Source organism: Mytilus galloprovincialis, chromosome 4 (genome assembly GCF_965363235.1).
Source record: "Mytilus galloprovincialis chromosome 4, xbMytGall1.hap1.1, whole genome shotgun sequence".
NCBI lineage: Eukaryota > Metazoa > Mollusca > Bivalvia > Mytilida > Mytilidae > Mytilus > Mytilus galloprovincialis.
Window position 1 is genome coordinate 101,424,257 of NC_134841.1, and position 23,351 is coordinate 101,447,607.

The 23,351-nt window shown below is 30.7% G+C and overlaps 1 protein-coding gene across 4 annotated transcripts in view; it reads left to right on the forward strand.

Moving 5' to 3' along the window:
• The window catches only part of LOC143073634 (rhotekin-like), a 36,249-nt gene extending 13,475 nt beyond the window's left edge, over positions 1 to 22,774 (forward strand). For 3 of the 4 annotated variants that reach the window (XM_076249316.1, XM_076249318.1, XM_076249317.1), the window contains 12 exons: positions 6,623 to 6,816; positions 8,049 to 8,098; positions 9,792 to 9,845; positions 11,040 to 11,160; positions 12,180 to 12,339; positions 12,722 to 12,753; positions 15,869 to 15,966; positions 16,154 to 16,263; positions 16,978 to 17,103; positions 17,508 to 17,673; positions 18,493 to 18,606; positions 18,865 to 22,774. In XM_076249316.1, the coding sequence (XP_076105431.1) occupies positions 6,623 to 6,816; positions 8,049 to 8,098; positions 9,792 to 9,845; positions 11,040 to 11,160; positions 12,180 to 12,339; positions 12,722 to 12,753; positions 15,869 to 15,966; positions 16,154 to 16,263; positions 16,978 to 17,103; positions 17,508 to 17,673; positions 18,493 to 18,606; positions 18,865 to 18,995 (1,356 nt within the window). In that variant the 3' untranslated portion in view covers positions 18,996 to 22,774. Of the gene's footprint in view, positions 1 to 6,622; positions 6,817 to 6,882; positions 6,975 to 8,048; positions 8,099 to 9,791; positions 9,846 to 11,039; positions 11,161 to 12,179; positions 12,340 to 12,721; positions 12,754 to 15,868; positions 15,967 to 16,153; positions 16,264 to 16,977; positions 17,104 to 17,507; positions 17,674 to 18,492; positions 18,607 to 18,864 lie in introns of those variants that run through there. The other variant, XM_076249319.1, reaches the window with a different exon arrangement.
• The last annotated feature ends 577 nt before the right edge of the window (positions 22,775 to 23,351 follow it).

Here is a 23,351-nt window from a genome sequence, read left to right on the forward strand (position 1 = left end):
GCAGTAGCAATAGACTCACACATGGGTCTAGACAAGATTAGGTATTTCAAGAGCCTTTTTTACCAAGGCCTTTCTGACTGCAGGCCAACTTAGGCTATTTTGAAAGACTGCTTTATCCAACATTTGATAGAACTACTTTTAAAAATAACTATTTCCTTGCAAGATCTGTAGAAAGCCCCTTCATTACTTATAAAACTTTTGCTCTCCACACATAACTCATTTCATCAGGCTATTTATTCAGAGCAGAATGAATTATTGTATTTATTGGACTACTATATATCTGTTTCAACCAAACAGAATACTGATGTTGTCTTTACTTGTAACTTGGTAGAAAGTACATGGAGTTTAAATGTCTACCTGACAATATTAACACCTACACCCACTATTACTTTGTAATTTGACCATTAGATCTTTAGTTCATTCACATGTCAGCCTGTAACATATAATTATCTGTAACCATCAGTAAATTATTGTATAGTAGATCAGTCAGGTAGAAAACCATCATATCCGTTCCCTATGATAAATTCATGGTAGTACTATTTGTGGTTTTTTGCTCGATTTGTGGTTTCCTAAACACCAGGTAATAGGTATAACCAACTAATTTACAAACAGATGGGCACCTGTTTAATGTACTATACCTTTCCGTTTTGTAGGGAGCTTCTACATGTTCTAAAGGGTCTTCATTTTAATTGAAATCTGAAAAGGGAAAGTAGAATCTGTTGATAATGTCAGATATTTGTAGTAAACTTGTAGATTTCAGATTTTAACAGGCTGAAACAATGGGTAGAACTATAAATTATTAATATTTATTTAAACGATTTTCATAGACATAATGTACTTATATAAGTTATTTTGTACAGTTTTCCACCAGTTCTTCAGACTAAATACTAGTATCATTTTTTTGGACAAATCTAATGAGGTTTGCATAAATATTAAAAATCAAAGTATTTCAGCTCAATAAAGGAACTTTTTTAAAGAGCTCTGGTCCTAAAGATAAAGAGCCTTTATCAAAATGTATATATAGTAGCCTGGTACTATCATGTACATAAAGTTTATATGATGTGGTTTCCATATATAGTGGTTATTGTTTGTTGACAGAATAAGTTATAAACAGGAGACAGGTTAAAAATACAAAGCAATGACTCACTATAGCTATGTCAATACAATGATTCACTGCAGCCAACAACAACCTGTGAAGAAAACTTTATCACATCTTTAATACTTTATGTAATGAAATGATGTTAAAAATGTGTTGCATCTTCAACTGTAATTATACTGATGCTGTATTGCTGCACCAAGATTTTTATCTTACAATATATCTTACCTCACTTCTGTAACATCTGTAGTTAGCATAGATTCATAGATAAAGAATTCTAAGGCTATCAAGTTCTCTTGTATAGATCTTTTTCACAGGCATGAACAAATTTGTTTACAATTTCAAAAAAGATAATTCAAATGTATTAATGAAATCCTGCAGTATTTAAGGAATTATGCTGAAATTGTATTAAAAGCATTTTTATACTGCTGGAAAATCAAGACCCCATATCAAAAAGGTCACTTAGATAAGTTCATCAACTAAATAAGGGTCCCAGACTCCCTACATCTTCAATTACATAGATATAGGAAGATGTGGTATGAGTGTCAATGAGACAACTCTCCGTCCAAATAACAATTCATAAAAGTAAACCATTATAGGTCAATGTATGGCCTTCAACACGGAGCCTGTGTTAAACCATTCAAACCAGAAAACCAACAGTCTAATCTATATAAAAAAACGAGAAACACGTATAAATTACATTAACAAACGACAACTACTGTACATCAGATTCCTGACTTAGGAGAGGTGTAAACATTTGCAGCATGATTAAATGTTTAAATGGTACCAAACCTTCTCCCTTTTTCTGAAACAATAGTATAACATCACAACATAGAAACACACACGATAATGTATCAATTGGAATGCTTAATTTAGCTACTATTTTCACTAAAATATGACTTAAACTAAAAGTGCTGAATATTTTTAATATATTTTAAAAGAACAAATTCATTTTGAATTAATGAAAAAGTCTCGAGACAGAAGGAATGAGATGTATTTATAGATAATTGTCATAGGACCCCTTCTATTTCCTTATTTATAACATGGTAAATTGTACTGGTAAGCAGATTAAAGCTGGCAATTGAAGGCATTTTGGGGCTTATTTATTCACTAATTGAATAATTGGACACCATGTGTTTTAAAAAGTATTTATTGATTGTACATTGTATACTTTCATGTTCGTACATTGTATTTAGATTGTACATTACATACATTGTATTTAGGAGTGAATATGAAAGCTTAAACAGACCAGAAGTACATGTATCGCATGAGCTCTAAAAAATATTTTTTTATCAGAAAAAATTATTCTACGTACTACATTATACATTGTAGTATCATTAATATTCTTCAGATAGATGCACTTACGCAGCATGAAACTGTCTGCAATACTTTTCAAAAATAATTAACTGTCTGTATTCAGACCATTGTTTAAAAATTCATGTGAACATATTATACATAGATGACATCACCACACAAACATGACTAACATGACAAATGCTTAAAAATTTGGAAATTTTGTAAGTTTTTTTTTAATTCCTTATCATACAGTCACATGTTCAATATTTGCTTTTCCTCAAGATAACTTTTGAAATACATGTACATGTATTTGGACACCAAGTACTGAGTAACATATATGGCAACTGACAATGTCTTTGTGGCTGTCCTTGTTTTATTATAATTCAAACAGTACTTGTTGTTTGTGGGTGGTCAATTCTTGTCAGATACAAAGTAATTGAAGTCCATGTGACGTACCCCCATGTATGGAAGTAGTTGAATTCAGCTGTTGTCAATATTATGATTTAAATTATATTTATTGTCAATAAAAAGTTCCTGTTTACAAGCAAAGGATAATATTAATATTTGTATAACCTTAAGATCAAGCCCTTTAAATTTGTTTATATGCTTGAAACATTTTGTACTTGAGACATCAGAAAATTAAATGGGTAATAAATTATTGCAATTTTCATTTAAAAAGAACATATCTTCATTGTATACAAAATATAGACATTGATTTTGTTCATGCTTGAAGCTTATTTCATTATAATGTTCTTTATTTTGAGTGCTGTTAACCCCATAGAATTGTACTGTGAAATACAAATAACCAGTAGGAATAAGATAGTATCATTTTCTGTAGTATGGACTTTACTCTATAACTTGTATTACAGTTTTTAAACATCTTGTCAGTATATATATATTAAATCATTGGAGAATAGGTCCAATATTTCACATCTAGATCAGGTTTTAATGAAGTAGTGTTATTGAGTGAATATCATGCTTAATTAACACTAGAATATTTTATGGTTGTATTCCTTAAACATCTGCATCTGTCATGTCTAACATGCATATTGAAATCCAATAATTTGGGGTGAAAAAAGTATAAAAGTTAAAATTCAATATGCATCTCCATCTTCTCTAATTTTCATGCATACCAATAAATAATCAGTTTACACTCCTTCTTGCCATTCTGATGCAGTGGAAGATCCAGTGAGTTCGGGGGGGGGGGGGGGGGGGGGGGGGGGGGAACCCCCCCCCCCCTGCTTTTTTTCTGACAATAAAGGGTTTAAAATGGGGACTTATGGTCAAAACCCCAACTTTTTAGCTCACCTGGCCCAAAGGGCCAAGTGAGCTTTTCTCATCACTTTGCGTCCGTCGTCGTCGTCTGGCGTCGTCGTCTGGCGTCGTCGTCTGTTAACTTTTAGAAAAATCTTCTCCTCTAAAACTACTGGGCCAAATTAAACCAAACTTGGCCACAATCATTATTGGGGTATCTTTTTAAAAAATGTATCCGGTGACCCGGCCAACCAACCAAGATGGCCGCCATGGCTAAAAATAGAACATAGGGGAAAAATGCAGTTTTTGGCTTATAACTCAAAAACCAAAGCATTTAGAGCAAATCTGACATGGGGGGTAAAATTGTTATCAGGTCAAGATCTATCTGCCCTGAAATTTTCAGATGAATCGGACAACCTGTTGTTGGGTTGCTGCCCCTGAATTGGTAATTTTAAGGAAATTTTGCTGTTTTTGGTTATATCTTGAATATTATTGTAGATAGAGATAAACTGTAAACTGCAATAATGTTCAGCAAAGTAAGATTTACAAACAAGTCAACATGACCGAAATGGTCAGTTGACCCCTTTAGGAGTTATTGCCCTTTATAGTCAATTTTTAACCATTTTTCGTAAATCTTAGTTATCTTTTACAAAAATCTTCTCCTCTTAAACTACTGAGCTAAATTAATCCAAACTTAGCCACAATCATATTTTGGGTATCTAGTTTAAAAAATGTGTCCGATGACCCGACCAACCAACCAAGATGGCCACCATGGCTAAAAATAGAACATAGTGGTAAAATGCAGTTTTTTGCTTATAACTTAAAAACCAAAGCATTTAGAGCAAAACTGACATGGGGTAAAATTGTTAATGAGGTCAACATCTACTAGTATCTGCCCTGAAATTTACAGATGCATTGGACAACCCGTTGTTGGGTTGCTGCCCATGAATTTGTAATTTTAAGGAAATTTTGCTGTTTTTGTTTTTACCTTGAATATTTTTATAGATAGAGATAAACTGTTAACAGCAATAATGTACAGCAAAGTAAAAATTAAGTCAACATGACCAAAATGGTCGATTGACCCCCTGAGGAGTTATTGTCCTTTATAGTCAATTTTTAACAATTTTCATAAAATTTGTAAATTTTTACTAACATTTTCCACTGAAACTACTGAGCCAAGGTCATTATAGATAGAGATAATTGTAAGCAGCAAGAATTTTCAAAATTCTTGCTGCTTACAATTATCTCTAATTATTTTTCAGTAAAGTAAGATGTACAATCATATCACCATCACCAAAACACAATTTTGTCATGAATCCATCTGCTTCCTTTGTTTAATATTCACATAGACCAAGGTGAGCGACACAGGCTCTTTAGAGCATCTAGTTATCAAGGATTTTAACCCCCTTTTATAATAGCTGGATCCACCCCTATGACATGTATGAGGAATCAATTTGTCCATGCAGCAATTACAGTAAATACACAGTAACAGACAAAAGTCTTTTATTTATGAATGAGAACAGGATGAGTATCTGGACAAATTACATTCATCTCCTATCTTTTAACACTTGTTTTACTAGTACAATATTACAAATATCAGAATGTTTGAAAACTTGTAATCAGGTTACTACTAATACAAACTGAAAATTGTCAAACAAATTAATCTCTCCTTGATGTGGAGCCAAGTAGTTTAGTCTTCTAGTTTCTAAAGATATGCAAATTAGATAAAAAGATGGGTTTTAAAGAGATTATGATAATAAGAACTCTATAAGTGATGCACACCATGTTTGAGGCTATGTGAACCATATTTATCCTTGACATCATGTTTGGTAATAATTCATAAGCTTCCTTGATCTTTTATGTTGCCACTGGTAGCTACAATTAAAGGAAATGTTATCAGGATTTGTAAAGTGATATCAAAATTCAATTCAGGTATCATAACAGTGTTATCACTATGACCTATGGCACATGTATGGTGTAAAGTTTAAAGGTATATGGATAAGAATACAAATGATTTGTTGTACAAAATGGAAATAATCAAAAAATATAAATGAAGTGGAAGTTTTGATAAAATATATGAAAATGTTTTTTCTGTTACAAATCATGATGTATTGTTTTATGTATACATGTCATGCTGCCCATCAAGGGTCCTTGATTGGAATAATAAATATTCTTAGTCTTATTTTTATCCCATTCTTATATAGATAGATAGATAGATAGATACATTGTAGATAGTTTATTAGTCTCACCATATATACAAAAAAAAAGTTTGTAAGGGCTTTGCTCATTGTTGAAGGCAGTACAGTGACCTAAAGTTGTAAATTTCTGTGTCATTTGGTCCCTTGTGAAGAGTTGTCTCATTGGCGTACATACAACAACATCTTTTTTTAGATTGCTTTAGATATTAACATGCTTGATGTTTAGACACTACTTTCTTTATAGTGATTTTTTTTCAGAGGGAACTCTTGACACTAATAGATTCACTTTAAGTAAGGACACTCTTTGCTTGGAGGGCAACATTTTATAGCATTCTTTATATATAGATATAAAGGCTCTTTTCTAGTTAATTCTGTGGTTTTTGTCTTTTGATTGTAATGGTGTTGATATTTTGTCCTAAAAACCTTCAGTAATAACTTGACCTGTAAATAACTAATTATTTTCCATAAAAAGTTGTTTTATTATCGCCCTTACTAGGCAGTTGGTCAGAAAATAAAAATTGGACAGCTGTTCATGTGTTTTAATAAGCTATAAGCCTATTGTATCAACTCTAATTTTATTTAAATAACAACTGTAAGAAGATGTTATATATTCAAACCAAATATGAGCTATTATTTAACCTTACCTTTAATAAACAGAATCTGTTAAAATCAAGACAATTTAAAAAAAAAAACCTACCATAATGTGTCTTTATATTAGTTTCATCTTCTGACATTAGCTTTGTTGTTAATGTTTAATAATTTTATTTTTATTTTGTAGGACCATGATTTACAGCAGAAAATTGACCATGAGATTAAAATGCGAGAAGGAACAACTAAACTACTGGCAGCTTCTAAACATCCAGCACAACTACTGGAAGCTGCTCGTAACCTGCTTACCTCAAACCATCGCATTATGGCGTACATGTCAGAACTACAGAAAAGGAAAACAGCTCAGGTTTTAGGGAGACAAACGTAAGTCAAACCATCGCATTATGGCGTACATGTCAGAACTACAGAAAAGGAAAACAGCTCAGGTTTTAGGGAGACAAACGTAAGTCAAACCATCGCATTATGGCGTACATGTCAGAACTACAGAAAAGGAAAACAGCTCAGGTTTTAGGGAGACAAACGTAAGTCAAACCATCGCATTATGGCGTACATGTCAGAACTACAGAAAAGGAAAACAGCTCATGTTATTTAGGACATCTTTAAAGATGAGGAGATCCAATCCAATTTTTCAGATAGCTGGCAAGTCACCTTTCTTCGGTACCATTATGATTTGCCAGCTGTCTGAAAAAAAATATTGAATTGCATCTCCAAATTATTATGAAATAAAGCTTCTTTTATGGAAGCAAGCTAAATACATGAAAGAAGTCAGAGATTTTATCAAATTATACAATGAAAAAATGTTGAACATCCTATTTATCCAGTGACAGCAAATCAGAGAATCAGAATTTTTTCCTGAAATAAATCAAATATATCTTAAAAGATTTTAACAAAGGTTAGTGATTAGGAGAAACACGAAGTGGTTTATGCTAACATTATAAGACAGTCTCATTACATACATGACATGTAAACTCTGGTGTTAGCATTTAAGAATTTTTCTGTTCTGCCTTGTGAAATATAAGTACTGATAAGCCATAGGTTATGGAAGTTTTACAGACAATTTGAACCCCTGCAGTCAGTTTTGGTCTTGATACCAATTTCACTGCCATCAAGAGAAGTTATTACTTGTCTTTCATTGAATGAAAATACTGCTTTGAAAAGGACTAGTATAAAATTGAATAAATCATAGAGTAAAATAAAATTTTACATTGTAGGAATTTTTACTTGGTTTGTCTTTTATATAATCAAAATGTGGTTTTGCCGTGATTTGTTTACTTTCCTTCATAAAGAAATATGTTACAAGTTTACCCTGAGGATACTTCAACTTGTGATGATGTTTTTGGTAAAATTGTGCACTAATACCCCCTAGTAAAGTGCATCAGAAAAATGAAATAACTTGGCCATTCAGTAAAGGTACACACATTGTAAGGAGATCATATAATATTGATATGAAATGGAAAGTGTTTTATGATATCATATACAGAGTGTAGTCGACTTTTATTTAACCTACAATTACCCCAATCTAAAGATACCCAATATATGTACAAATAAGAGATGATTACATGTAATTTGTCAATGTCAGATTTTATATTTTGTAGGTCAGTGGAGGGTAACCAAGTGCCATGTACAGCCAGAGTGTGTGTAACAGGTATAAATAGTCATCCGTTTAATCAAATTACAATTAAGATTTGATCTCAATCAATCCATATAAAAAATGAACTTAAAATTCCATTCTCAAAATAATTTATAAAATTTAGAATTCAAATATTCCCCTTGGTAGCAGGAATGTAAATCAAACTTCTAGTTCTGTTAAACTCTCATTATTATATTGAAATTATGAATGTTTGATGAAGGAACCAACATGGAATTTTAACCTATAAGGCTTAACATTTTGAAAATCATATTAGCAGCAATATTGTGCTCAGGAACTTCTTAGAGCCTCCTAAAATTTGGTATCAACTTTCATGTTGAAATGCTCTACAGTGTGATGAGTATTTAAAACCAATGCTCAACTTCCTGTTTACTTAATACATGTACATTTGTACTAGTCATGATAAGCTTCAATAGTTTGTGGTGGGGTTTGTGTTGCTTAGTCTTTAGCTTTCTGTATTTTGTTTTGTGTGATATAGTTTGACTGTTTGACATTTTCTTTTTTAGCCATGACATTGTTAGTTTAGTTTATTTTCCATTTATGAAGTTTGACTGTCCCTCTGGTATCTTTTGCCACTCTTTCAAGTTACAACTTGTGTGTACTGCTATAAAATGTACAGAAGTTTATATGATAATACATACACCACTATTTATACATATAATGTTAAAATCTTCTACAAAAGGCCATTAGAATACAGAAGTAGTTGTTTATACTGGTAGCTTATCAGTATTGTCCTTAAATAAGGTCATTTTGTTGTCATTCTGGAATATCCAGTTTTCAAGTCACCCATTACAAATATTTGTTATCTCTTTTTAATGTATTTATCTGGAAGTGTCCATATTCAATCATTTGGTCAATATTTGCTTGTCTCGGTTTTATTTTCTTAGGTCTTTGTGTAATCTTAAGATATAAAAATCTTTACATGTAATTTATTTCCCTTTCAATGTAAAACTTAGATCGAGCACACCTGGGGTTCTACAGAAAATATGGAAAACAAAGTGATATTAAACTATTTTATGTGAAAAATAGAACAGAATACTTGTCTTTCCTTAAAAAATGTCTGAGAATGTCCATATTTACCCAAATTTTTACAAATAGAGCCTTTCACTAGTAGCTACCTGAGTACAAATGTAGTAACAAAACATATTTATACATGTCTTAATAAAAAAAAAAAAAAACCATGGCAGTCCTCACAGAAAATTGACTTACAGAAAAATGATATAACAGTCATTTAGAGTTTCTCAAGGCCTTACAGTCCTTATGCAAATCTTTGTATGACTTTCAGAAAAAGAAAGTCATTCCTGCTAATTATTAAGTGTCCAAAAATAATAATGTATTAGGTCATAAGGATTTAGAAAAAGTTAACAATTAAGTAGATATAGGAAGATGCGGTGTGAGTGCCAATGAGACAACTCTCCATCCAAATAACAATTTAAAAAAAGTTAACCATTATAGGTCAATGTACGGCCTTCAACACGGAGTTTTGGCTCACACCTAACAATAAGCTATAAAGGGCCCCAAAATTACTAGTGTAAAACCATTCAGAAAACCAACGGTGTAATCTATATAAAATAAAAAAAACGAGAAACTTTTTCAAGCATTTAAAGAAATAATTACTTGTTATAAATTGCTATTTTACAAATATTTCTTTTTACTTTTGATAGCACCTTTATCTTATTTTTTTTTCCAGATTTACGAATACCTTTGATGTGGAAAGATACAGATCATTTTAAAAACAAAGGAGGTTAGAACATTGATGATTTACATTAAGAATCCATTTGGAATTGTTTGTATGTAAAATAGATTGAATTCATAATATAAGTGGGGCAGAATAGATACAAAATTTTCAAGAAATACATGAATTGAAGAACATCATTTCTATTCATGTTCCATGTGTAAACAGTCGCTGGAAGGTCTTCATCAGATAAAGATAATGCCAAATGGACAGGACATTATATGTTACGTGTGGTTAAGATAAACTAAGCTTTTTATGTTTCCTTTTGATTAATATGGTATAATAACCTTAATGCATCACATAATAGTTTGACTGGCAATTACTGAGAAAAAATAAACTTTAAAAATTACAATTATAACAACAGATAGTATTTATCAATGCAAAATAAATGCTATCTTCATGCTTCAATGCTCACAAGCACTTTGATTAGCATAGTTCTAGAATATATCTTCTCCTTTTAATTTAGTTGTTAATCAAAACCAAATATTAAGTACCTTATAGAATACAGTGTTTTGCAATGATTTTCTATGTGGCTAGTTTGTAGACCTGACTTTACAGATGTCATTAACAAACAGATTTTCACAAACCTCATACAATCGTTAATTTCACCAAAAAACCTAGTTAACAGTGTTGTCAGAATCATTATGTTTTATGTATTAATTTTCATTTATCTTCATCATCATGCACTAAGACATATTTAAACAAGGCTTGATGCTATCCTTTAGCAATATAATGATAGAAAATTCAACATAAATTCAACATTTGCAGAAACAGTCATTCACATAATTGGCACAAAGTAATTACAAAATGTTTCAGAGATTAGATAGAAGTAATTAATTATGATTAAAATCTACAAATAACCAGATTAAATAGATCATCAATTATTGTTATTATCTGCAAAACATGGAGTTAATGAGGAATTCTGATAAAGCATTTATTTTTAAGGTTACAAGTTTTCTTGGAACAAAGATCAATTTTATTTTCATGGATATCTCATTTCTTGGTTTTGTTAAAGTCTTCATGCAAGCCTATGGAAATGTTTTTAAAAAGTTGAACATTTAGATTCCCAGTTCACCTTTATCCATGAAATCAACAACAAATGGCTTCTTTGTGAATACGAACCCACAGTAGTGTAAATTGAGTGATTGAACTGGAACTTATTTTCTGAAAATTAAATTTCTGTATAAATGTGACTTTTTTCAGACTACAGAAGATATGCTGTATTTTGTCTGGTGAAGATTGATAGTGATATATATGATACCTCCATGATAAACAATGTAGACAGGAGTATGACCGACTTGACATTTGATGACACCCTTGTCTTGTAAGTATATGTACAACAAAATACTTATATCATATCAAGTTACATTGTCAACTGCACTAAAAAAAAAAAAAGCTTTTCATAAATTGGACCTATTATTATTTTGTATGGCCCCACAACGAAGTTGTCGGTGCCATATAGTTTTATCCTTGTCCGAAATTCCGAAATTCCGTCATTTCACAACAAACCATTATACAGAGATTTTTTCTAAACGCCTTCAGATATTGGGCTGATTTTTGGTATGTGAGTTAACCATGATGTGTTACAGATCAAGTTTAAGTTTCGTTCCGCTCTGCTAATTTTTGTCGAAATTATGGGCTTTGGACTTTGATAAATTGTTGAAAATCACAGTTATACAGACTTTTTTTCTAAATGCCTTCAGATATTGGGCTGATTTTTTGTATGTGAGTTAACAATGATGAGTTACAGATCAAGTTTAAGTTTTGTTCTGCTCCACTAATTTTTGCCAAAATTATGGGCTTAGGACTTTGATAAATTGTTGAAAATCACAATTATACAGACTTTTTTTCTATACGCCTCCAGATTTTGAGCTGACTTTAGATATGTGAGACTACCATCATGTTTGTGTCCACATTTGTTATTCAAATTGCAGATTTTTCAACTTTTTGGGACGGGGCCATTCGTGTCGCTTTGACACATCTAGTTTTTATTTCTTTTCACAGATTTTTGGTTAATTGGTTGATTAAATAAAACTCAAGCTTTTGTTTTTAAAAATATTTCAAACACGAAGTAATATAAAATTGAGAATGGAAATGGGGAATGTGTCAAAGAGACAACAACCAAACCAAAGAGCTGAAAAAACAGCCAAAGGCAACCAATGGATCTTCAACACAGCGAAAAAATCCTGGTGGCGGGTTTTAGCAGCCCTTAACAAAAATATAAATTATACAATATACATTCATTGAAGAAATGGTGATTTTAAAAACAGACTTATGAACAAACTAGCAAACCATCTTAAAAGTACATAAAATTCGCATAATTAAATTAATTTTTCTTTTCAGTGAAAATGTTCCACATGATTTCGAATGTAAAGTAGAGATATTTTGCCATAAGCTGCATGAAGATTTGACAATTGCCAGCACTCCAAAGAAACTGAAGAAAAAGATAAATGATTTGTCTGGGTCTGTGGGAAGGAGTGTAGGGAAACGATTGTCAGGATTAGTATGTATAAATATACATTATTACATGATTGTGTCTTGTTCTTTTTTTCCTCAGTACTTGACCAAAGTAGGATTCAAATTATATTTTTGGTTGATATCTTTAATTTTCCTGAGCAAATCATGATAAAACTGTCAGATAGTACAAATTAAACTTGCCACTGGATTCCATAAATAATACATAATCTAATTTGAGAAATATTTTACTAATGATGATTCGTTAAGGGTGATATGTACTTTAGCAAGGACTGAATGATTTATTAGATATAATCGTAATAAATTAGCAAGTAACATCAAATACTTAGTGATGTGAAATACTTGAGATAGCTACTGTCAAAGAATATAGGAGAAAACAGTGATCTAAATTTGCTTTGTTTTTATTTCAGCATGATACAGACATTATAGGAAATATGGTTCTGTAAGTATTGAAGTTGTATAATGCATGTTCTAAGTCATCTGTTTCATCAGTAATCTGTCCTGGTGTCATAGTGTGTTAGGCTGCTGTTTTGAATTTAGCTGATTATTACACATAAGATCCTTGAGATAAAATGCGGATTTAATCTTGTTTATATTTATATAAATAGGTTGTATCCAGTGTGGATTTATAAATAGGTTATATCCAGTGTGGATTTGATCTTGTTTATATTTATATAAATACAGTCAAACCTGATTAAACCGGACCCTGAATAAACCGGTTTCCTGTCCATTCCGGCCGAAAATGAAAGTCCCAATTTTTCCCCTACAAAGTCTTTGTTAAAATACCCTTTGTAAACCGGACCCTGTGTATTCCGAATTCCGGTCTAATTATGAAGTTCCAATACTCTTAATTACATTAATTATTACCTGTCAAAACCGGTTTGTCTAATTAATTTCAATGATCGATATGCAATCAAAACATATTTGTTTATACAATATGGCTTTTCAGGTAATCAATTAGTCATGTGTTAAACTGTTAAACTTCCCATACAGAAAAAATGATCACTAGGCCAACTGCATTGCTCAACTGGCCGCCAGTTGAGCTAACAGTTGAGGGCTAGCTGACCATCAGTTGAGCAAATAGTTGAGGGCCAGTTGAGGGCTAGCTGGATTTTTGCCATGCAAATTAGGTAGCCCTCAACTATCAATGCTCAACTTTATGCAAATTAGTTGAGTAATGTTTAGAAAATATCATAGTTGAGGGCTAGGTGTCCAACAGTTGAGCAATTAGCGTTGAGGGCTAGGTCATTAAAAGTTGAGGGCTAGGTGGCCAATAGATGAGGGCCAGGTCATTAAAAGTTGAGGGCTAGGTCTTTAAAAGTTGAGCATTATGTGGTAATTGCAAACTGATGACTACACATACATTGTAGAAAAAATAAATTTAAATTGTGTATTTTTATAGCCAAAATACTGCTGAAAGATCTCAACTCACAACAGACTACATGAATGCTTTATCCTTGCTTTTTAGAAGTTATCTAGCAAATAAGAATAGATCTCTAGTGTTATACCAAATTCATTATATTAGAATATTCTTATTGTATTAGTAATACTTTCTTAAACAAATTGTCTTAATGACAGAATAAATATGTCTTCTGTCTTACACATTTTGACAATATATAAATTAATGCATAAATATATTGTCTCAATTTTTTCCTCACTCTTTAAAGTTTATAAAGAAAACACTTTAAATATCACTATTTTGAACTAAAAGAGCATAATTATACACTTATTCAAAATGGTGGAAATCAAATCTAATCCAATGTACTTACCAAAAGATGTTTCCAGAAATATGTGTTAAAACATTAATCTTCCTAAATCCAAGAGTCATGTCATCAGAAGAATACACTGCACTTTTCAATGTCAATACAGTTATTTGTAACTTTTTTATCTACATTCATTGTAAAATTCATATTTTATTCATTATAGCTAGAAGACACCTTTGCTTGCCATGTGCATGCTCAAACCCAGTTCAAATTTTTAAATGTTTGAGGTTCTTTTGGGTATTGTGACAGTGTGATCACTTTGAGATTTACCCCTAATAATAACTGTTAAGTACCTAAATCTTGAATAGTTGATATATCTTATAATAAAAGAAATACTGTTTGTTTTTTATCTTTATGTCAAAGATTTAGTTAAGTTAAAATACAGAAAAATTTATAAAAACATGACTTTTGTGCTTCCCTTAATTTTGCCTCAAACTTTGTGTACATTTATAATACTTCCTGTCCATTTGCACTAAAGACAGATAAAACAGATGGCACATAACATTTATATCATCAGGTCATAATTCTAATTGCTCAACTTTTGCTCAACTATAAAAAAAAAATCAAAGTCTGAACGCTCAACTTTTCCTCAACTACAAAAATTTCTAAGTCTGAATGCTCAACTTTTGCTCAACTACAAAAATTTCAAAGTCTGAATGCTCAACTTTTGCTCAACTATATGAAAACCAAAGATCAATTGCTCAACTTTTCCTCAACTTAATGGCCAGCTTCAGTTGAGGGCCAGTTGAGCGACATCTATCCAACATACAGTGTTTGGCCAGGTTTGAGTTGAGCTAAGATAAACACCTAGCCCTCAACTATTTGGCTAAAAACAGCTAGCCCTCAACTGTCCGCCACATGGCGATCAACTGGCCCTCAACTTTTTTTTCTGTAGGGGTTACAATCGTACAGTAGTGAGCTGTATTATTTATTAAAACATTAGAAACGTGTCAATTAAACGAAAATTTAACAATGAAAAACAAAGTGAAGTATTTTAATTGATCAGATATAAATTTACAATCAGAGAGAACTATTACGTGCAAAATATCGGACGTCACAAGTCATTAACTTCCGGTCAAAACGAAAACCTGAATAAACCGGCTCACCGTCCAAACCGGCCCTTTTTCATAGTCCCGTAGCCAGCCGGTTTATACAGGTTTTACTGTAGGTTGTATCCAGTGTGGATTTTATCTTGTTTATATTTATAAAAATAGGTTGTATCCAGTGTGAATTTGATATTGTTTATATTTCTATAAATAGGTTGTATCCAGTGTGGATTTGATCTTGTTTATATTTATATAAATAGGTTGTATCCAGTGTGGATTTTATCTTGTTTATATTTATATAAATAGGTTGTATCCAGTGTGGATTTGATATTGTTTATATTTATATAAATAGGTTGTATCCAGTGTGGATTTGATCTTGTTTGTATTTCTATAAATAGGTTGTATCCAGTGTGAATTTGGTATTGTTTATATTTATATAAATAGGTTGTATCCAGTGTGGATTTGTCATATACATTTGATATCAACAATCACAAAACATATTGCAATGTAATTTTAAAAATATGAAGAGGATATTATAAAACGACATCAAAATAGCATAAAAACAAACTAGGTATTTACAAATATTTGCACAACTGGGAGAAATGTACTGCGATTTTAATTTAAGATTGTACCATAAAAGAATCACCACATAAAACATGTAATAAACTTAAAAAGAACGAAGTTATATGTTTGGCAGATCCATGATTGACATGTTGGCCTTTTAAACAAATGATGTTTTATTTTTCAGGGGACCACGATTTGACATGGTGGCCCAAGGGACTATGACACTGCTAGGTGTGAATGATTCTGTTGGGACTTTTGATTTAGTTGTGGAACCAGTTTCAGGTACAGCTTTGATTTAGTATTTGTTTTGGAAACAATTTAAGACCCTAAAAAAAAATCTGTTTCTTTTTAATTCATTTTGTCTTGCATATTAATTTATGAAACACAAAGACATAAGTTGTCTCTTGTACATATTCATCTTATACATCTAGATATCACATGATGATTGTTACTTACTTTTTATTAACAGATAGTAATAGTAGCTGTGAGCTTCCATTGTTTGGTCATTACTGCTGTAGAATTGTAGCTCAACCTCTGTCATTAATCAATCCAGTTCATGTAGGCTATTTAAATCTTCAGGTAAGTTTCAATAGTTTTCAACTTATTATGCCCCGCTGCATTAAACTTTACCCTTGTCTGTCTGTATGTAAGTTCGTCCGGGCGTACGTCCAAAATTTGTTTTCCGATCTTTATTAACTTTAGTTTGCCTCAAACAAATGTAATGAAATGTTAACACAATGCTTATTTATAATACCACAGCATAGATCAAGTTTAAATTTTGGTGGTGTCACTGTAACTGTTCTAGTGTTATGCTCCTTTAAAAATGGAAAAAATTGTTAAATTGTTAGTTTCCGTTCTCTAACTGAAGTAAGCCTCAACCTAATGATATGAAACTTATACACAATACTTATTACTAAAAAACTTAGATCAAGAACAAATTTGGGTGGTTTCAATTTTACTGCTGTTCAGTTATGTCCCTTTATAACTTTATATGATATGCAAGCAGGAGCATCATCAGTGTTCCATGGACTCATTTCCCATTTATTTGTTTATAGGAAATCTAATTGGATGTGAAATTGTTTAATTTTTAACTGACAAAAAATATAATATAAATTAAATGAAGATTAAAAACTTTATCCATAAGCAATTGATGATATCTAACTTGTCCATGGAAATTGTGATAGGTGGTTTCAACATTCTAAGAACTTCTCTGCAATTACAGTACATGTCTCATTCATAATTTCAGATACTATATAGTACAGTGTCAATCTGTTATCTTTATTCTTTTTCCAGGAAGATGATGATTTAGCCAAGTGGAAAAGATATTGGTGTGTGTTAAAGAATCTAAAATTAGATTTTTGGTCATCATCAGATGATGTAGAAGTCACAGAACCTCTAGTCACAATTCCAATCACTAAAGTAAGAATTATCTTTATATAAACCTTATAGTAGTTTCTAATACTTGTAACAAATGAATATGAATGACTATAGTAGTGGGATGAACTACATATTAACAGCTTAAATAACAACAAAAAAGACATCTAGGGATAATCATAAATCTTTAACCAAGTTATTCAGGTTTATATAAAGAAAGGGGAGACTATCCAATAAATGTGGTCATGACATCTTCATTAGAGGTTCCCGACATTAGAGATACACTTACATGTGTGGCAGAATTAACATGGACCGATTAGCATTGAAAGTCATTTTATTTTGTTTGTTTGTTGGATATAACCAGAAAATCAGTATAATTTAAATTTGCAGTTTTCTACAAGAAGTAAAAAAAAAAAGGGGGGAAAACTGTAATTTTGTTTTTATTTCAGAATACTCAGATTAGTAGTGCTGATCCCAGTAGAATTAAAAGATCTCATATGTTCCATGTACGGACTTGTGAGAGGGATTCTTTTGGGTTGTTTACAATGGCCACTGATAATCAAGAAGAACTTACTAAATGGTGGGATGCTCTACAACAACATTTGTTAGATCAAGGTCAGTTATTATGTACAGCAAACCAGTTGTATATCATTCTGAAAACATCTTTAGGCAATTATAAATGGTAGAGATAAACATTTTATTTATGTGTTTGTTTTTGTCATTACAAAATCTTCATGAAAATTAAATGTAACTTGACAGATCTTTTATAAAAATGTAATCATTATCATATATCTTTTTTGGGGGGGTCAAACTGGAAATTGCAGTTTCCCGTAGCAAAACATGGAAATCACAATTTTTACATAGACCTAGTCAACTGAACACAACATTTTTATTTGTTAAGGTGGTACCCACAACTTTCACTAAAATTAATTTGGCTCGTTTGATTTTCTTTAAATTTTGACAAAGTATTTACTTTGACCCTTTAACAAAAATATAAAAAATTCAAAAATTTTGAACCAACCATTTTATCAGAAAAATAACACTGGTTATATAGCAGTTTGAAAAACACCAATTTTGATCATTGAGAAGCTTAATATTCCCTTGACAACACAACGTAATCAAAACGTTTAGCTGATTTTACAGAGTTATCTCCCTGTAGTGTTAGGTACCACCTTATTAAACCAGCACTATAATTATAACTTCTATTTAAGATAAATCTGCTGAAAAAGCCCCCACCTCATACATATTAACTAAATAGCTATGATATCAGTTTATATGAAAAAGAAGATCACTGAACTAAATCATTAATAAAATATTTGAGCCTGGCATTCTGAAAGTATTGACACTACAAAACTCTACAAGTTACCAGTTATTGTAGAGAAAATGACTAGTCTTGAACTTATATATATACTAAAATGAGATTTGTATTTGCAGTGTTGTGGAAACAAGCCTGTGATCATGTAATGGATATACCTTCTCCATCCCCATCCAAACGTAAACCATCTTTCCTCAGGAAGAGTTCTATTTATGATGATACACCTATATCAGGTAGGAATCTTAACAAATTCAGTGTTTATTTTATTGTGATCATTTTTATCTCCATACTTGGTTATGGCACCTCTAAGGATTCAGAATTTTTTCACCTAATTTCGGTCATTTTGTGATAACTTTAAAGTTGGTGCCCTTATTCCAAAAAAAATTAAAAATATCACATTACCAGTTGAATTAAAAAAAAAAAGGCCTATATTCTGGTTTTAAAGAAAAAGAAAGATGGAATTAATTTTAAATAACAATTTATTTTTGTAGACTCTTCATCCAGAAGCAGTATTTCTAGTGACATTAAATTAGAAGATGACCAATTAAACGAGATGTTATCAACGTTGATGGGTGAAGCCAAACAGATAAGGGGAGACAATCCGTCAACCAGTACCAGCTAGTATTTAATATCATTATTACAGCCAATGTGTTCATTTTCATTTTCGTTTATTATGCATTTTACTATTTATTTTGTCAAAAGAAGTCATTTAGTGTAACTTCTGTTTGCATTTTTGTAAAAATACACAGTTTTATTTATTGAAGTAATTTTTAGATATGTTTAAGATTGTTGTTTGGATATTTCTAGATTTTCATCCTTAAAACTTTTTTTAATTTTTTTTGTTCAGTTGCATTAACCTACAGGAAATTTACAAGAAAAACAGGAATCAGAGATTGTATATCAGGAATTGATAGTTCTAAGATATTTCAAAATTAGAACTACTGTTAGCAAATTGACTTTGTCATTGCCGCTTGCAACAAAATGTGTGAATGATTATAAATATTATACACGAATGACAAAATATTTTAATAATAAAATTTTCTGACAGGCATTGTTTATTTATCATTTATAGTCTTATAATTTTTATACTCATTTACACCATTGTTTTATGAGAATTTTATTTACATTAAGACTTGTGTAAATATTCTATTCTATAGTGCTACATGTAAACTATTCCATGTAAATAACACTCTCTAGTCCTTGTAAAAAACCTCTCTGCATTGTCTTTGTGCAATAACAGATCATGTCATTAATATATATGTTTTGATATTCTAAAAAGGTCATTTCACAGATAAGTGAAATGACATTAAGACACGTTTTGTTTCTCAATGTATATAGATTTTTTTTACAAAATAAACAATAAGGAGAAGGATGATAAGGCTAATTTTGTATGCCCAAATAAGAGCAAATTCAAAAGTTACCATACATGATCATTAGTTTGCTCTAACAGGATTAAAGTAAAAAAAAGGTGCAAAAACTATAAATAAATCTAGCATTTAATGAGCTACCTTTAATTCTTTATTCCCCTTGTTTTGTGTATAAAGAAGAATAGAAAAGTATGGGGCTACCATAATAACAACTTTATATTTGGTGAAAGTATGTAAACAACTGTAAGAATGTCTGTCTAGAATTATATTGTTTTTTGCTGCAGCCAATTTTTCATCTGTTGGAAAAAAGGTGGAAAGCTGCTTAAAACCTAGAAAAATTCCCAATTATTGTGACATTATAACTTGTTAATCTCATCTTTCATTTACATTTCCAATATTATGAGCAAATTTGAAGCCATTCTTAAAAACTTAATTGTCTTTTGCCAAAATAGACCTTAATCCTCCCTTTCTTTTTTCATCATTTTCTCAATCTATTTAAGAATTCATTCTTATGACTGCAAAACCTTTGTCTGAATATTTACTTCTTTAAACTTTTATGCTATCTTCAGCTATATGTATTTCAATTATAGGTTCATTGATATTCCTATGTTATCATCACACAAGACCCCTTTTCAATACTTTGTTAAGTTAGAAAAAAAGTTCTGTTTTATTCTGTTATGTTATAAATTTTACGTCAAATATTTTAACATAGCCCAGGTTTAAGTCTTAATGTCATGGTTCTTTTTTTATATGTAAATATAGCACTTTCATTTTAAGTCGTTATCATTTTATATTCAAGAATATATTAACATTATCAAAATGGCATCTTGATATAAACATTCCTTTAAAACTGGTTTCATAATAAAAAAAAAATCTTGTAGATTCAATGATATTAAGATTCTCAAAACAAAAGCTGAAAATGAAATACTTTTCAAGTTTTTGCTGCTTATTCAGATTTTTTTAGTTTGATTAAATACAAGCCATAAATTTTACTGCTTAATACCAAGTTAACAAAATGGTATAAATCTTTTGACATGTATATATATATGATACAGTATAATAGCTTGTTGATTGTTGACCCCTGTATAGTGTTGTTGTCACTAGATGCCTTAATGTTAGATGTTTTTTAAACAGTGATACTTTTAATACTGTCTCACCTGCAAGTGTATGTAAATATCAGTGATTTTACAGGGTCAAAATATTTATCTCAGTTGTGAGGTAAGGTAAATTATGTGTCACCTGACAAAGTATGAATTTTAGAAATTCATTTATTGTTTTGTAAAATAATACATTTAGGAAGTGTATTACTCTCCTGCTGATTCTGAAGTAGGATAATTTAAACATTTTAGCCAGTTTATACAATTTGTTTTGTATTCATAAATGTTTTCTAAAGAATTTATACATTACTGTGGATTCATTTATTTTCGTGGGTACCAATTTCGTGCATTAAGGAAAACTTACATGTTCGGGGATATCCTATTTTGTGGTTTTGCGGAAGTCTGCATAGAAACCTATAGAAAATTTGTTATTCTTTGAACATTTAATTTCGTGGTTTGCCTGTACCCACAAAAATTGGTATCCATCGAATATTAATGAATCCACAGTAGTTAATATAAATATTATACTTTCATTCATACTTTTTGATTTTGTAAAGAATGTAAAACTATCTTTAACCTCGCTACCTTTTTAAATAAGAAATCTGAATATATACATACAGGAATCTTTGTTTTAAGAGTAATTACTATATTGTAATACTATTGATGTCATATAATAATGAATTCCTAATTTTTTGCCTTTGCTTTGTCAGTTTGTTTCTGACTTATGAGTTTGAATGTCCATTTGGTATCCTTCTGCTCTTTTATAATCAACTAAAATTCATGATATTTATATAATATTACATTATATATATAAAATTCCTACCACAATATAATGACAAGATTGATTATCCATGACAATAAACCTGTGTATAACATATAATACTGTCTTGCCAAGATTGTGTGACCAAGTTTTATTCACGCTATTGAAATGATAAATACAAACAAAAACTTGCATGAGAATTTATTTAGAGTAAAGAGTGTCATTAAATGTTAGAAATCATTCAGTTTTATAAGAAATTTGTTGTAGTTCAGGTTGTAATGATTGAAATAGTTGAACACTTACAATTAATATCAGCCAAAATATATTCAAAATATGGGACCAATCCAGAAGTTATCCTTTGTCTGTCAACCATTTCATTTTGATTTCTATTAAATTTATAGACAATTTTTTGTCATATATATCAGTCTGTGCCAAAATGTTTTAGGGTTTGCCTGATTGAATGAGAAATTTGACATTTTTCTTCTATATATTCAACTAAAAATTCTGAAAATCTCTGTCTGACCGAATGACTTTTTGTCGGACATTTTGTCGGACAGGCAGAGTTTGGGATACACTGATATATAATTCCTTATTTCTTTTTGAAAAGTTATATGAAGTCAAGTGCAATCAAGTTTTATATGGGTGGAGAGGGAAACAGTTTTGTTTTGTTTTAACAAACATTTCTTTCTTTTAATCATGAAATAAACCAGACTAGAAACACATACATGTGCTACTTTTCTGGAACTAAATAAATTAATTTCAAACACAAGATAAATATGTACCAAATATTTTTACAGGCCTACTGTTGAAAGGAATGGGGCATCTTTGATGAATAAAGTTATTCATATAAAAAATCCAGTCCTAGTCTACAATTAGAGAATTTTTCATCAGTATATAACCATGATTGACCAGATTTTTTTGTGTTCAGAAAATTTGCATTTATAATATTACTGTTACATGGAAGATATAAGCAGTCACAAGATTTTGTTAAGGACACATTTATATACATTTATTCAATTATAATTAATTAAGATGTACCATGTTTGTGTGAGCAAGGTTTTCACTGTGAAGTAGTAAGATTGTTTTGGAGGTTATGATTGCATAATGATAACTATTCTGTGATGTCTGTTAAACTTGTACTTTAACCTCAGTGGAAATAAAATCAAATGAAAACTAACCTATTTTGAGTTGTTATATTTATATGATTGTCAGATTGTTAGTAATTGCTTTATAGCTAAAGAAGTTGTTTGTAAGTGTCAATCTGGTAAACTTTCAAGTTGGTTGTATAATGTGGTGGATTGAGATGGGACAGCATACTCTGGATTTACATGTAGGTCACAGAACTGGGATTTTATTGATGTTCTTCATCTAGAGCATTACCCAAAGGTCAACAAGCTTAATATAACTCATCTAAAGACTAAGATACAGCAAGATCAAATGCCCCATTGCATCAACTTTGGGTATTAATTGTGGAGGTATTAATAATTTGATATGATTTCCATTTGCACATTACTTGTATTTTGATTCTGGAATAACTTTCATCAGGTATGCTCCAGGTCAACATTGACTCTGGGAATGATTGTGTGAATAAGAGCTTCATATACTAGCTATATACACATGTCTACTGTTGACAACTCTGTGTTGACCCTCTAGATGTCTATTTAGTTTTATTAGTCTTTGGTTTCTGTCTCATTTATGTATAACTCATATCTTTAATACATGTTTTACATTTGTTAACAAATATTATATGCAGA